Genomic DNA, 12047 nt, shown 5'->3' on the forward strand with positions numbered 1-12047 from the left:
AGAGGCAAGAAAGGAGACAAGGAAGAAGGGAAAGAGCAGGGAAAACACAATGGCAGAGGAGGGATGAAAGGGAGGAGTTAGCAGACAAGCACCAAAGGAAAGGAAGTTAAAGAGGAGAGAGAACTAAAGAGTAGGAGAGTGTGACATAGTGAAGGGAGAAAAGAGAGAGACAAAGTGGGGAAAAGGAAACAAAAGAGCAGGAGAAAAGTACCGCCCAAAAACCAAAAAGGAGGAGATAAATGAGCTGCAGAGCAGGAAGAAAACAAAAAAGCAGTGTTGCCAACTCCATGATTTTATACTGAGTCTCACAACATTTCCTGTTTTTTTAAGCCCCCGCTCCTGGAGTCAAGTGATTATTTGAACATATCCATTTTCATTTAAAAAAAAGTAAGTTTCTAGCCCTTGTGATTATGGAGAAAAGCTTGAAAATATGAAGCCAGTGTAGCCTAAAGGCTCAGAGACCAGAAGGCAAATAAAAAGCACTCCAAAATTATTTTTAAATCCCATGACTATTAAAGCCAATCATGATTTTTGAGCATGTGGGTTGGCACTACAGAGAAAGAAAATCCACTCTTGTCAGAAACAGTGACACCTGTCTGACGCAGGCAGAAAACTCCACTTCTCTAAAACCTTACTCTGGGTGTTTCCAGAGCAATAGTGCTGGACTGAGTTAACAAGGCTGGACAACTGGAAAAGAAAGAGAAACAGGAATGACTCTGAACTGTTTCTTGGGGTGGAAGGTGGGGAGAAGAGATCTGCGGCTCCCTGTTCCAGACTGTCAACCAAAAACCTCTGTCAAGTCCCACCCCTCCTCCTGTCATATCATCATCCTCTCTCATTTTACTGAGAATTAGTTGCTGTGGTAAGGACTGTGCTGGCCTAAAATTACTTACCACATTACCAATGGAATCAATTACATGCCTAAGCAGCCTCAGACATCTCCGCAGCCACGCTGCTAATAACAGCCTTACAGGCACTTCGCATACATAAACCAATTAAATCCTCACTATACTTTACAAGCTGATTACAGTTATCCACACTTTACAGGTGTGGAAACTGAGGCACAGAGAGACTAAGAATTTTGTTTAAGATCATAGTAGTCAGTGGCAGAACTGGAATTAGAATTTAAACGTTCCTATCACCCAGACCTGTGCTCGATCTGCTTGACTATGCTGCCTGCCAGTTACACATGGCTGCTTTGTTAATAGCAATCACGACAAGTGATAGCCCCGAACCTTAGGAGTAGAACTGGGAGGAACATTTTTGAATACATGTAATTTAACATAGATATGCTGTTTTGTTGAAGCTGAAACATTTTGTGAAGACGTGTCAATTTGGACTATATTTTTAATGAGACAGTTCTGAGGTCCAGAGAGAGAGAGAAAACCAATCTGATTTGAAAACCTGACCTTTTAGCTCAGAAAACAGGTATTTTGACACTATTCCATTTCACAAAAACGTCCAGCATCTTTTGTTTTTGTTCCAGTGTGAACAAAAACAAATTTGGAAACCCTGATAGTTGTCACAAAACGGAATTGTCCTTCGGTCAGAGCTACTTATAACTTGAACTCACTCTGAGACATGTCAAAAAGTTTGACCACCCTTGATATGTATGTATATATATATATATATATATATATATATTATATATATATATATATATACACACACACCCCCCACCCACCCACCCACCGAGGGAGAGAAAGAGAGAGACAGCACTCAGTATTTGAAATACAGTATATGAAATTGCTCACAGCACATTAAGAATGCTCTGCAACGTGTAATTTTAGGGTTGCACTTTATGTTGTAAGACACATTGTGCTTTTAGCAATCTTTTTTCACTCACTAAGCACACATTATTTGAGTTTTCTAGTTGAGCATAGACCTAAAAGAATCTTGGCTTTTTAAAAGAGGGCCATATATTATCATCAAATACTGAGGTCTCAAATCAGCTGTTATTTGAACACTATCTGCTTCTTTTGAAAGTCCTGTATCATCCTTTCATCAATATTCTTTATAGCAAGCCATGAATTTGGAGGATATAAAACCTACAAGTCCAATTAAAGAGGCTTTACATACAAATTGCATATTCTTTGAATGTCCTTTTTCTAAAACCAGTTCTCTCATCTCAAAGATCTTTTTGTTTGACCTTTCTTCATTTCCTTAGTTTGTTTTCCTCTTCAAGGACTTTCAAAGAATATTTCTCTTCATTCATTTCACCCAATGAAAAATAGTGGGAGCAGTCTCCCCACACCTCTGCTCCTTTCCTTAACCCCCCATCACATCCACAATATCTGCCCTACAGTACAAGGGGGAGCAAAGGTGATGGGTAACAGCTGTCAAACAAGATAGTTGCGAAGCGGTCTATGTGTGGGAGAGAAATCAAATAAAAACGGAGATGAAAAAATAATTTACTGTATGTAGCGCAGAGGAAAAACTCATGATGAAGTCCTACGTTAACTCACATAATGCTTTCAGGAATCAGAAAAATGACACTGTCAAAACACAACATTAGTTTTCAGAAGCCTCCAGGCAAAATTTTATTTATTTAAAGTTAGCTCCTATTTTAATAACAAAAAAGTGGCAGCATATTCTACATCAAAGAAAAAACTTTTCCTAATGTTTCCATTCCTCTTCTGAAGTACGAAAGCTGAAGTACCAGAACTGTCTTTCTCTAAATAATTATGTGAGTGTCAGGATCTCAACCTTGAAAGCTTTTTCTCTGCAATGGGGATTCTACTATAGAGACTCATCTCTGGCACTGCTTAACCTGAACACCAGCAGGGCGATATTTTGACTATTTTTATTTAAATCATTAGTTTTAAATGAGATCCATAACAATTAAAGAAACGGCCTGTGTCCAAACCATGGATTTGAATGTCTGTGTATTTTAGTTCTTACATCAAAGATGAGAGCAGTCAAGGGTCATCTCATAGGATTTTGCAGATGCCAATTGTCCACCCAATCTCTGTGATTAGTCACTCATTTACAGAAAAATGGCAAATAAATGGTGGTTCCATCACTTATCTCCCACTTTTTTCTCTTACTTTAGGGCACCCCTTCTGCCCCAACTTCTGGAATCATTGTCTCTGCTGATTTGCCCACACATGGAGCATGTGGATTAAGGGCAGTTTTGCATTACCACTTTAAAATCTTGTTTTAAGAACTACAGAGATATTGAAATGCATTTAATGATCTTTTTCTTGGATACAATATTTATTTTTCTTGGTTCTTGGTATATTAATATTTTACTGCTTAAAAACCACTAACTAATGCTGAGGTGGCAGGCCATGGCACATTTCCCCAAAGCCATCTGATAAATAGAGAGCAGTCATTCTCCCAGGTCCTCATTCCTCTGGGTTTATTCTTGTTTATTTTTGGCTTTTTGATTAGTTCTTAATAATACCTTTACTTTTGGCACTTGCCTTCTTTCTTGTCTTCTTTTCTTCATTGTCTCATACCATTTAATGCTCTCCGTTTGAACCTCAGTGGTCATGGCATTAGAACTGTGCAAAATCTCCTAAGTTTGGCTGCACTGGTTTTGCATTTGAATGAACCTGTTTTTTTCTTGATCTGCTCTCATCACAAACTCATAGGCAAGGTTTTGGTTTGAATGTCTGTTCTACAGAGTGGGATTGGGTCTCCATTCTGATGTGACAAGAGAAATCTGATGTCCCAGAAATGTATTTCTCCTGACTAATAAAAGATGGGAACTACAGAAGGTGTTGCTAGGCTTCTGACAGAAATAAGCCTTAGCTATGACCCAATGATAGAACTCTCATCTCAAAGGAACAACATTCTTCTTGAAAAAATTGGGAAATAATAATGATTTGGCAACAGAATAAAATATGTGAACATTTCTCAACAGGAATTATGAAGGAATGTGAAGGTCTCTCCCTGTCAGAGTCAGACAGACAGGAAGAGGGGCTCACAGCAAAAATCGGTGGGTGGTAGAGTCTTCTTTTCTTAGTCACAGAAAATAATAAAGTTTCATGGTTGCCATTGTAGCTGTAAGGTTGCAGTACATTATGTGACAACTGTGCTTCTGGAGGTCTGACCAATGGATTTGTATAGTTTTGCTCCACAGTATATAAGGTTTACAGTCTCTGATGATACTCCCCTATGCCCCCTATATGCAGCAGACCCACAAAACGTAATCTATGTCCAGGACTTTCCAGGCCTGTGGAGAGAGGGGCTGGTTGTGCACGTTATGGCCTACAGTGTTGTGTATTGGTGCTCTGTGCTGTTAAATACCCCAGTGGTGGACAAAGGGAATCTTGTATACATAATTTGTAAAGCACGTCAGGATCCTCTGAGGTTAAACATGCTATAAAAATGCAACAGATTATCATGAATGTTCTCAAGATCTTTAGCTTTATGGAGATGACTCCTCCTGTGACTGCTTCAGATAATATAGCAAACCAGACTCCAAACTTTCCAGCTGGTGCACAAGCAAATTGGTGGTCATGATCATATTCATGATCATTTTTTTTCAAAGATATCATCCACCTTTGACTTGGATTTGTGCATAACTTGAAAAAGACTCAAGATTTTTGAAAAAAACAGAGAACAGAAAAAAGAAGCATGACCTAAATTCAGCTCACTGCAACTTTATTTTGTACACCATGTCTTTCAAAATGCTTGCAAAAGGCTTCAGATTGTACACAATGTATTTCACAATCCTTTAGCATTAAATAATACAATTACAAAGATAAACAGCAATGAGACAGCAAATTTAGGTTGGACAGTCAAAGGTAAAAAATGGTTTGAAGAGATTTCAAATAGCATAGAGAGTCAAAGGGCTGATGAAACAAGAAGGCTGCTCCTGGTTGAATGAGCTGCAGGGAAGGAGGCTCTCTTGTCCATCAGTAATCAGATTTTTTGGGAGAAGAAACCAGTGCCTGAAGAGAAGAGGTAGGCTGGAGGAAGTCAGTCTATGGAGGTTTTCAAAAAGGAAGGTGGGAAGTTTTGAATGTGATCCCAAAATAAATGAGATTCCAGCAATGAGCAGCAAAGAGGAAAATGTCAGGAAAGTTCAAACAGATAGGTATCAAAAGAGAAAAGGCAGTAGTAGGAGGATCAACAGTGGGCAAAATCTACCCATGAATTAATCATACAAAAGATGAAGCCAAAAATCCAGAGCAGTGAGTCACTGGTAAAAGGGCACTTGCATGAAACAGAAGGGTGCAGTTCTCAGGTACCCCGTCTGGTTTTTAAAATTAAATCTTAAAATATGTCAAAAATATTCAGTGTTCAGATGAGAGAAAGTTGAAAAAAAAAAGCCTTCAAGATCTCAAGTCTGTATTTTGAACGCTTGGCTAATACATCAACACTGGCTGGCCTGCCAAAAATATTAAAATACAAGTAAAGACATCATAAATTAGTAAATTGTCAAGTGTTCTTAATATGTATTCCTGGTGCCAGACATACTTATAATAGTAAAAACAGGTTACCAAAAAAGGCTAAAATATTAGTGCCAGCTACTAGTCAGAGAGATCAGAATAGTTTTATTTTCACACACAGAATAAGTTGGATCTGTAGAAGCCAACGCTTTCTCAAAGAAGTGATGATGATTTAACTTTGGACACACAAAAAGTTTCTCTGTTTAGGATTTCCGTGTTCATTTGGAGAACTTTATACCATACAGTACAAATCTTCCATTAAATCAATGCATTCATTTGTTTGAAATACAAGTTGTATTCAGTCACTGTATTTTGATAGAGTACAATATTGCACATAGGCAGGAGATAATGGATTGAACAGAATGTCCTTGAAGGAGAATATTTGCTTCAGATCACCTCTCTTATACCCAGGAGATATTCTGCTTCCAATGCCTGCAAGACTTCTGAAAGCTGGGGGGAAAGATGCACCAATGCTATGTGGTGTAACAAATCAGCTCTTGAATCACCTACCTATAAAATCTGAAAGGAAAAAATATTAAATAATCTCTGCTTAAAATATCTCAATGTCATTCTTTAACCTATTTAGGAAGATCAGCTCTGGTGGCTTTATGGAAGCCCAACCATGTGTACTGTACAAGCTTAATGGTATTGTAGCCATCCAGCTTTTGAAATGAGTGAAACACAAAGTTATTAAATCAGTTTTTTCTCCTGCAGTCCCACTTGGTCATTTCCTTTAAGCTTATTTCTGTGCAATTAAAGAAATAGGTATGCAGATTGTTCTTAAAAAAGACAGAAGACAAAGTTCTCTGATATCTAACTCTGTAACCAATACAAGAAATAGATCTCACCTATTTTTTAAAAAAATATCTCATAGTATATTTTGAGCTCTTGGTACAGAAGAAAAGGGAGACAGCAGAACTTAAGTCTCTAGGTTACATTTAAAAAAAAATCATTTTCCCCGACTGTTAACACCGCTTTCCTGTTGGACTGAAATGTGTCTTCCCCGCATTTGTGTTTTCAGGACTGGAATCTTCATCAGCGTACCTGTTGTATCATAACATGAATAAATCTTAAATTTTCCTAGGGGGTTTCATAAAAAATCAAAGAAACAGAAGAATTTGTGTGCATGTGAGTGTGTATAGAAAAAACCAAAGCTCTCAAAACCAATATCTTACCTCAGCATATGTATTTACACACCCAAGATCAAAACCGGTCTAGGTAAACTCTACAGCACTGTCAATCCTATGGTAAAAGTTACATTTATACATTTCAGATATTCGCGTCCTTTTTTCTCTCCCACTCCTGCTCTCTGTGTAAGGCCCCTCCCCCCACCTTCAGCTAACACTCTTTGGTTACAAAGAGACTGAAGAAGAGCTCTATGAAACTTCCCATTCACAGCAGGGCCAGGTAGTTATGCTGAAAGTACCAAAGCGTACGGCAGATAAAAAGGTGTTAAGACATTTCCTTCTGTTATAAAAGTCAAAGGTCTCTATATGAAGCAGCATTTTAACATGTGTTTCAATATTGAACAAATTACCTTGTTCATATTTAAAACTCAGCAAACCCAGCTTCTAACCTCTGTTACTTGCATTACAGCGAGGAGGTATGAAGCCTTTCAAGTTAGCACCAAAAGACACGATTTCTTCCCCCCCCCCCCAGCTATTCACAGAGAAAACATTTTAAAGCTCTTCTAGCTGTTTCAAGAAAAGGAAAGAATTCCTGGCTGGAAGCATTTCTGGGACCAATGCATTGCTTCACCACTTTTCAGCACCTACACAAATTATCGACCCAGTTAGGGGGGGAGGAAGGGGGGGCTAGTTTGAGGCTTGAAATCTTGACATCAGACAAGCGCGACATCTTTGAGAACAAGTATCCTGTCAGCTGAGTATATATTGTATCATTCACTGTAGTACAAATGCTAGGATAACGTGTATTTGAATGCCTTTTCTAAGGTCAGTATGAACAGATTAATGAGATATGGTACAGAGATGGGCAAATTGGTACCTCTTCTCTAGTGCCACGTCTCTTTTTGTGTAAAGTTAAAAGCACTCATCCTCACTTGAAAGGCTTTGCCTCCATCTCCTCTCCCACTGGTCCCCACCTTGTGCCTTGTCGTCTGGCCACTCTTCACATTGCAACTAATAAAATGTGTGTATTTTAAAAGCTAGGGAAAAAATGTGCTCATTGAAGCTGAATGTGGTGAGTGCTTGTCGGGCTGGCCAGGAGAAAGGGGTGAGGGGGTATTGCCCTTTCCTTGGACACCTCTGCAACTGGGTGGCAGAAAGGTTCACCTGGATGGAGCAGGGAGGAACTTCAGTGGCTAGACAAGGTGAGGGAGAGTCCCCTTCGGGAGGAGGGGTGTTGTTCCAGAGAACCCTCTCTCATCGCAATTGGGCTAGCAACACCTAATAGTCCCTATTTCGTATATTGCCCCATTCATCTCTAGCGCTTAAAGTGCTTCACAATATTTTAAGGTATTTATCCTCACCACTGCCCCGTGAGGTAGGAAAACATTATAATTCCTGCTTAATAGATGGGGAACTGAGGCACCGAAAGGCTAATGACTTGGTCATAAAGGAAGTCCATAGCAGACAGGGAATTGAATTTTCGGTCTTGAAAAGAATCAACCTTTTGGGGAAAAATGGACTGGAAGCACTGACTGAAAGAGGGGGAAGGAGTGAGCTTCACCAAGAGGCTGCCACCCTTCTGTCTCCTGGGAGTCCAGGATCCTCTATGACACTGTTAGGCCTTCATTGTCCTGATCCTGACACATGTCCTGACCACACTGGCCTAAGAGAGGGATGCAGATGACATTGCCACCTCCACCAGCTTTGGCTAAATCCCAACCACCATGTTGTTGTCATCCCCGTCTCATGTGTGTTCTTTTCTTTCCCCATCTTATTTCTTCTCTTTCCTATCTCTATCCTTTTTTCTTCTGTCAAATAAGGGTCTGACTCAGCTGGCCAAGACGGCATAATTTGCAACGCTGCCCTAAGCCTGTGACCACAGAAGTAGATAGAAGTTATGCCCTAAACAGCCTGACCCTGGTACAAGCTAGCCAGGTCTCGCAGTGCTCAGTAAAACTCTGTGCCATGATTCTGTTTTGCAGTGAAGTGCAAATCAGAGGTGCAAGTCAGAGTCAACACCAGAGATGGAAGCTGCATTTTCCATCTTTGCTGTTATTTTTTCTCTCCCCTTTTGTGTGTGTTTGTCTTGTTTTGTCTTTGAGAATATGGGAGCAGACTTCAACAGCAGCAGCAGCAATAACAACAGCTCCAGCTCATCCCAACTAACTTTTTCTTTTCCTGCCTCACCCCCTCTCCGAAAAGGCAGTTTTTACCATCTTTAACACTATCTAAACAACCACCAAACAAGGGGTTTCCTTCTAAAAACTCTCTCCAGCTAAAGGAAAGGGAACAAGGGATATTGTTAAAATGAAAGCCGTATTTAATATTTCACATTTCAAATGCTTCGACCGTTTCTCCTTTTTTTTTGTTTATATCCTCAATAAAAGGTTAAAAGATTTGAAATGGTGTGTTTGAACTAAGCAGGCTGAGATCTGTGCACACTAAACCCCAAACCTTTTTGAAAACTGTTTAATGTTGGACAGTTTCAGGGTCATGTTAACACCTTTGAGTCTTTGGGCCAATTTATTCCACCAACATTATTATAACAGGTCTTAGGCTAATCAAAAAATGACACTGACTATTCCTAAATGAATGTGTTGATAACAGCACCTCCCTGATACCAGACTCTTTCCCATTTTCTCAGGGAATGAATCAGGAACAAGAATCTTAAGTTAAATCTGTCTAAGCATCTGTAGCGTGTAATGATATGTAACTACCTCTGTGTCTTCCCCCTTCTTTCAAGAGCGTTTGAATGAAAACAAACTAATAATTGACCAACAAACATTTTACACATTATGAATTTAAACAAAAAATTACCCCAATTAGTAGAAAAAGCTTCAGGATGAGTTTTTAATTATTACAGAAAATAGCTGTGACCAAAACAACCCTCACTTAACACTGTGGCTACTGTACTGTATTTTCTTGTGTGGTGAGAAGGAATAATGACAAGTCTGACTCCCAGATCACAATTAGCACAGTATGTCAGATATACAAGGCAAGAGGATACCAAGGAAGATCCTCTCATTTTCTCTGATACCGGCTCTGTATCAGCTGCCAAATACATAACTGGGAATTGGAAGAAAATGAAGCCACAAGGCCAAAATCTCCTCTCAGTCACACCAATGTAAATTTGCCATCATTCAATTGACTTCAGTGGAGTTATTTCAGTCTGACGCTGGTGGAACTGAGAGCCAACTGGAGCCCTTGTATGTGTAGTTCCTCCAGGAATGATTACATGCCTGATTGTGAATCAGATTATATTTTCTTAAAAAAATAATCTTCCAAGTGGAACATTAGGGAGGGAATTCATGAATGTGTAACATGGAGATAAGAACATCGCTCTTTCCCCAAGGTTTAGTTTTACAGGCTTTGCCTGAGGATGGGCTTTCTCTATAATGCCTTGGAGACTCACGCTAAATCAAGAAGGCTAGCTGTACTGTGCTGACCCTTAAACTCATTGAGGGTGAAATTCTAGCCCCATTGAATTCAATGGGAGTTTTGCCACTGACTGCAACGAGGCTGGGATTTCACATTTAGAGTCTGATCTCACTTCACCAAAGGCAAAATTCCCACTGACTTTACAGGGAGCTGGTTTGGGCCCTTAGGGAATACCAGTAGTTCTGTAATGAGAGTTCTACAATGGATAGAAAGTCCAAAAATACTCTGTACTGTTTCTGGAAAACAGGTGGCAAATGCTGTGTTCTTTGACAATGAGAATTTGAATAAGCACTGTGAAAAAATGGAGACTGTGTCCCCTGTTATTCTGATTGATTAAATGTGTTTTATGACTACTCAGGTGAATAACTGTTCACCAGCATTGGAAAAGGCGGGGGGGGGGTCACAATCTGGCCAGGAGTAAGAAATTCAGGATCTGATCTGAAGTCAGTGTATCCAGTGCAAAATTAATGTAAGAAATAACCAAGATTGTATTGGAGCTCATGTACTGATCCTCCAAACAATGGCTGAAAATGACAACTGGTCTAGTGTGCCCAAACCTTAGCATTCCAGAGTCATTACCATCTCCTGGGAGCTCCTTGTTGTTGTTATTAGATGTCAGAAAACACTTTAGATCTGAGAAAAAACAGGACAGTATTTTGAAACAAAATCTTTATTTTTCCTCCAAAGGCGGAATGTATCATTTATCCTCAGGCACTGTCCATAGAAATATTAACATTTTAAGACAGGCTTGGCCCAAATCAAGCAATGTACACCTTGATGTTTAATGAAAATATTCAACATAATCAAGATCAACTCTTCTCTTCACTCTCTTCTGGGTGGAATACATGCTTTGATATCAACTGATTACTTATAAATGACTAGCTCAGCCAGCATGCTATATGAATAACTTCCTTTTCAGGTAAATCCTCTACAGGTACCAGAATCAGAGCTGGAGTCTTCTCCCCCAGCTGATCTTCTAGGTTTTCTTTCAGTCCTAAAACAGGAACAAAATGAATGATGAATACCTTCTGGTTTTTGTGTTATAGTCATTAAACAAATGCATTTTATACTGTAATAAGTGTGTCATCTTAAAAATGACTTACATATACATTTAAACAAATCACTAATTTGTAGGATTCTGAATATCATGGAATCATAAAATATCAGGGTTGGGAGGGGCCTCAGGAGGTCATCTAGTCCAACCCCCTGCTCAAAGCAGGACCAATTCCCAACTAAATCATCCCAGCCAGGGCTTTGTCAATATCCCAAATAGCAAAGGTAACAGAGGTACTTAGCACATTGCCGAGTTTCAATTTACCCTTACCTAATTTGTGACTTGGGGTGGTGATATGGGAGTAAGTTTAAATTCAGTTACTGTATGTTCCGAATGTCTCTTTTACTCTTCATATTTGAATAGTCAGCACATAGCTCTCTATAGCTACCAGGTCAAATTCTGTTCTTTGCTGCACTTGTAGAACCCCACTGTGTTAAATGTTGCACTGATGTATCCTGGAAGAAATGTGCCCCACTGATTTTTTTTTAAAGTGTTTGCAAGTCACCTTTAAAATCAACAGAAGTACTGTATACCTTTACTGCTATCAAATCACAGAAATGTAACAAATTACATTAGATATTTTGCATCTCCTTATGGAACTGTCCTATAAAATGTAATGGGGGTAAAGCCTCTAAAAGTCCAGAGAAGAGCAACAAATATGATTAGGAGTTCGGAGTTAATGATTTATGAAAAGATTAAAACAACTAACCACAGAAATTGAAGACTAAGAAGGGATGTGCCAACAGTCTACAAAAGTTTAAAGGGTACAAACATTGTGGAGGGAGTGGAATTCATGGGATGCATAGAGAGAGTGTCTCATTAGAAGGCTAATGGAATGGAACTAAGGAATGGCAAATTTAGGCTGAATATCAAGAACATCACATATAGCTTTGCTAACGAAGTGGTAGAAGCCCTGTCACATAGCACATTTAAAACTTGATTGGAAAAAGTGCTAAAAATTATACTGAAGGAACCGATCCTGGGCTGCAGGGTTTAGGTTTTAATAGGTCTTTTCTGTCTTTAACT

At 39.2% G+C, this 12047-nt stretch overlaps 1 protein-coding gene across 3 annotated transcripts in view; it reads right to left on the bottom strand.

Moving 5' to 3' along the window:
* Positions 1-10621: 10621 nt before the first annotated feature.
* The window catches only part of DPH6 (diphthamine biosynthesis 6), a 403785-nt gene continuing 402359 nt past the window's right edge, over positions 10622-12047 (bottom strand). For 2 of the 3 annotated variants that reach the window (XM_045016405.1, XM_045016404.1), the window contains exon 15: positions 10622-10961. In XM_045016405.1, the coding sequence (XP_044872340.1) occupies positions 10846-10961 (116 nt within the window). In that variant the 3' untranslated portion in view covers positions 10622-10845. The remainder of the gene's footprint in view (positions 10962-12047) is intronic. The other variant, XR_006579291.1, reaches the window with a different exon arrangement.

This window comes from Mauremys mutica, chromosome 4, assembly GCF_020497125.1.
Source record: "Mauremys mutica isolate MM-2020 ecotype Southern chromosome 4, ASM2049712v1, whole genome shotgun sequence".
In the NCBI taxonomy this organism is placed as follows: Eukaryota; Metazoa; Chordata; order Testudines; family Geoemydidae; genus Mauremys; species Mauremys mutica.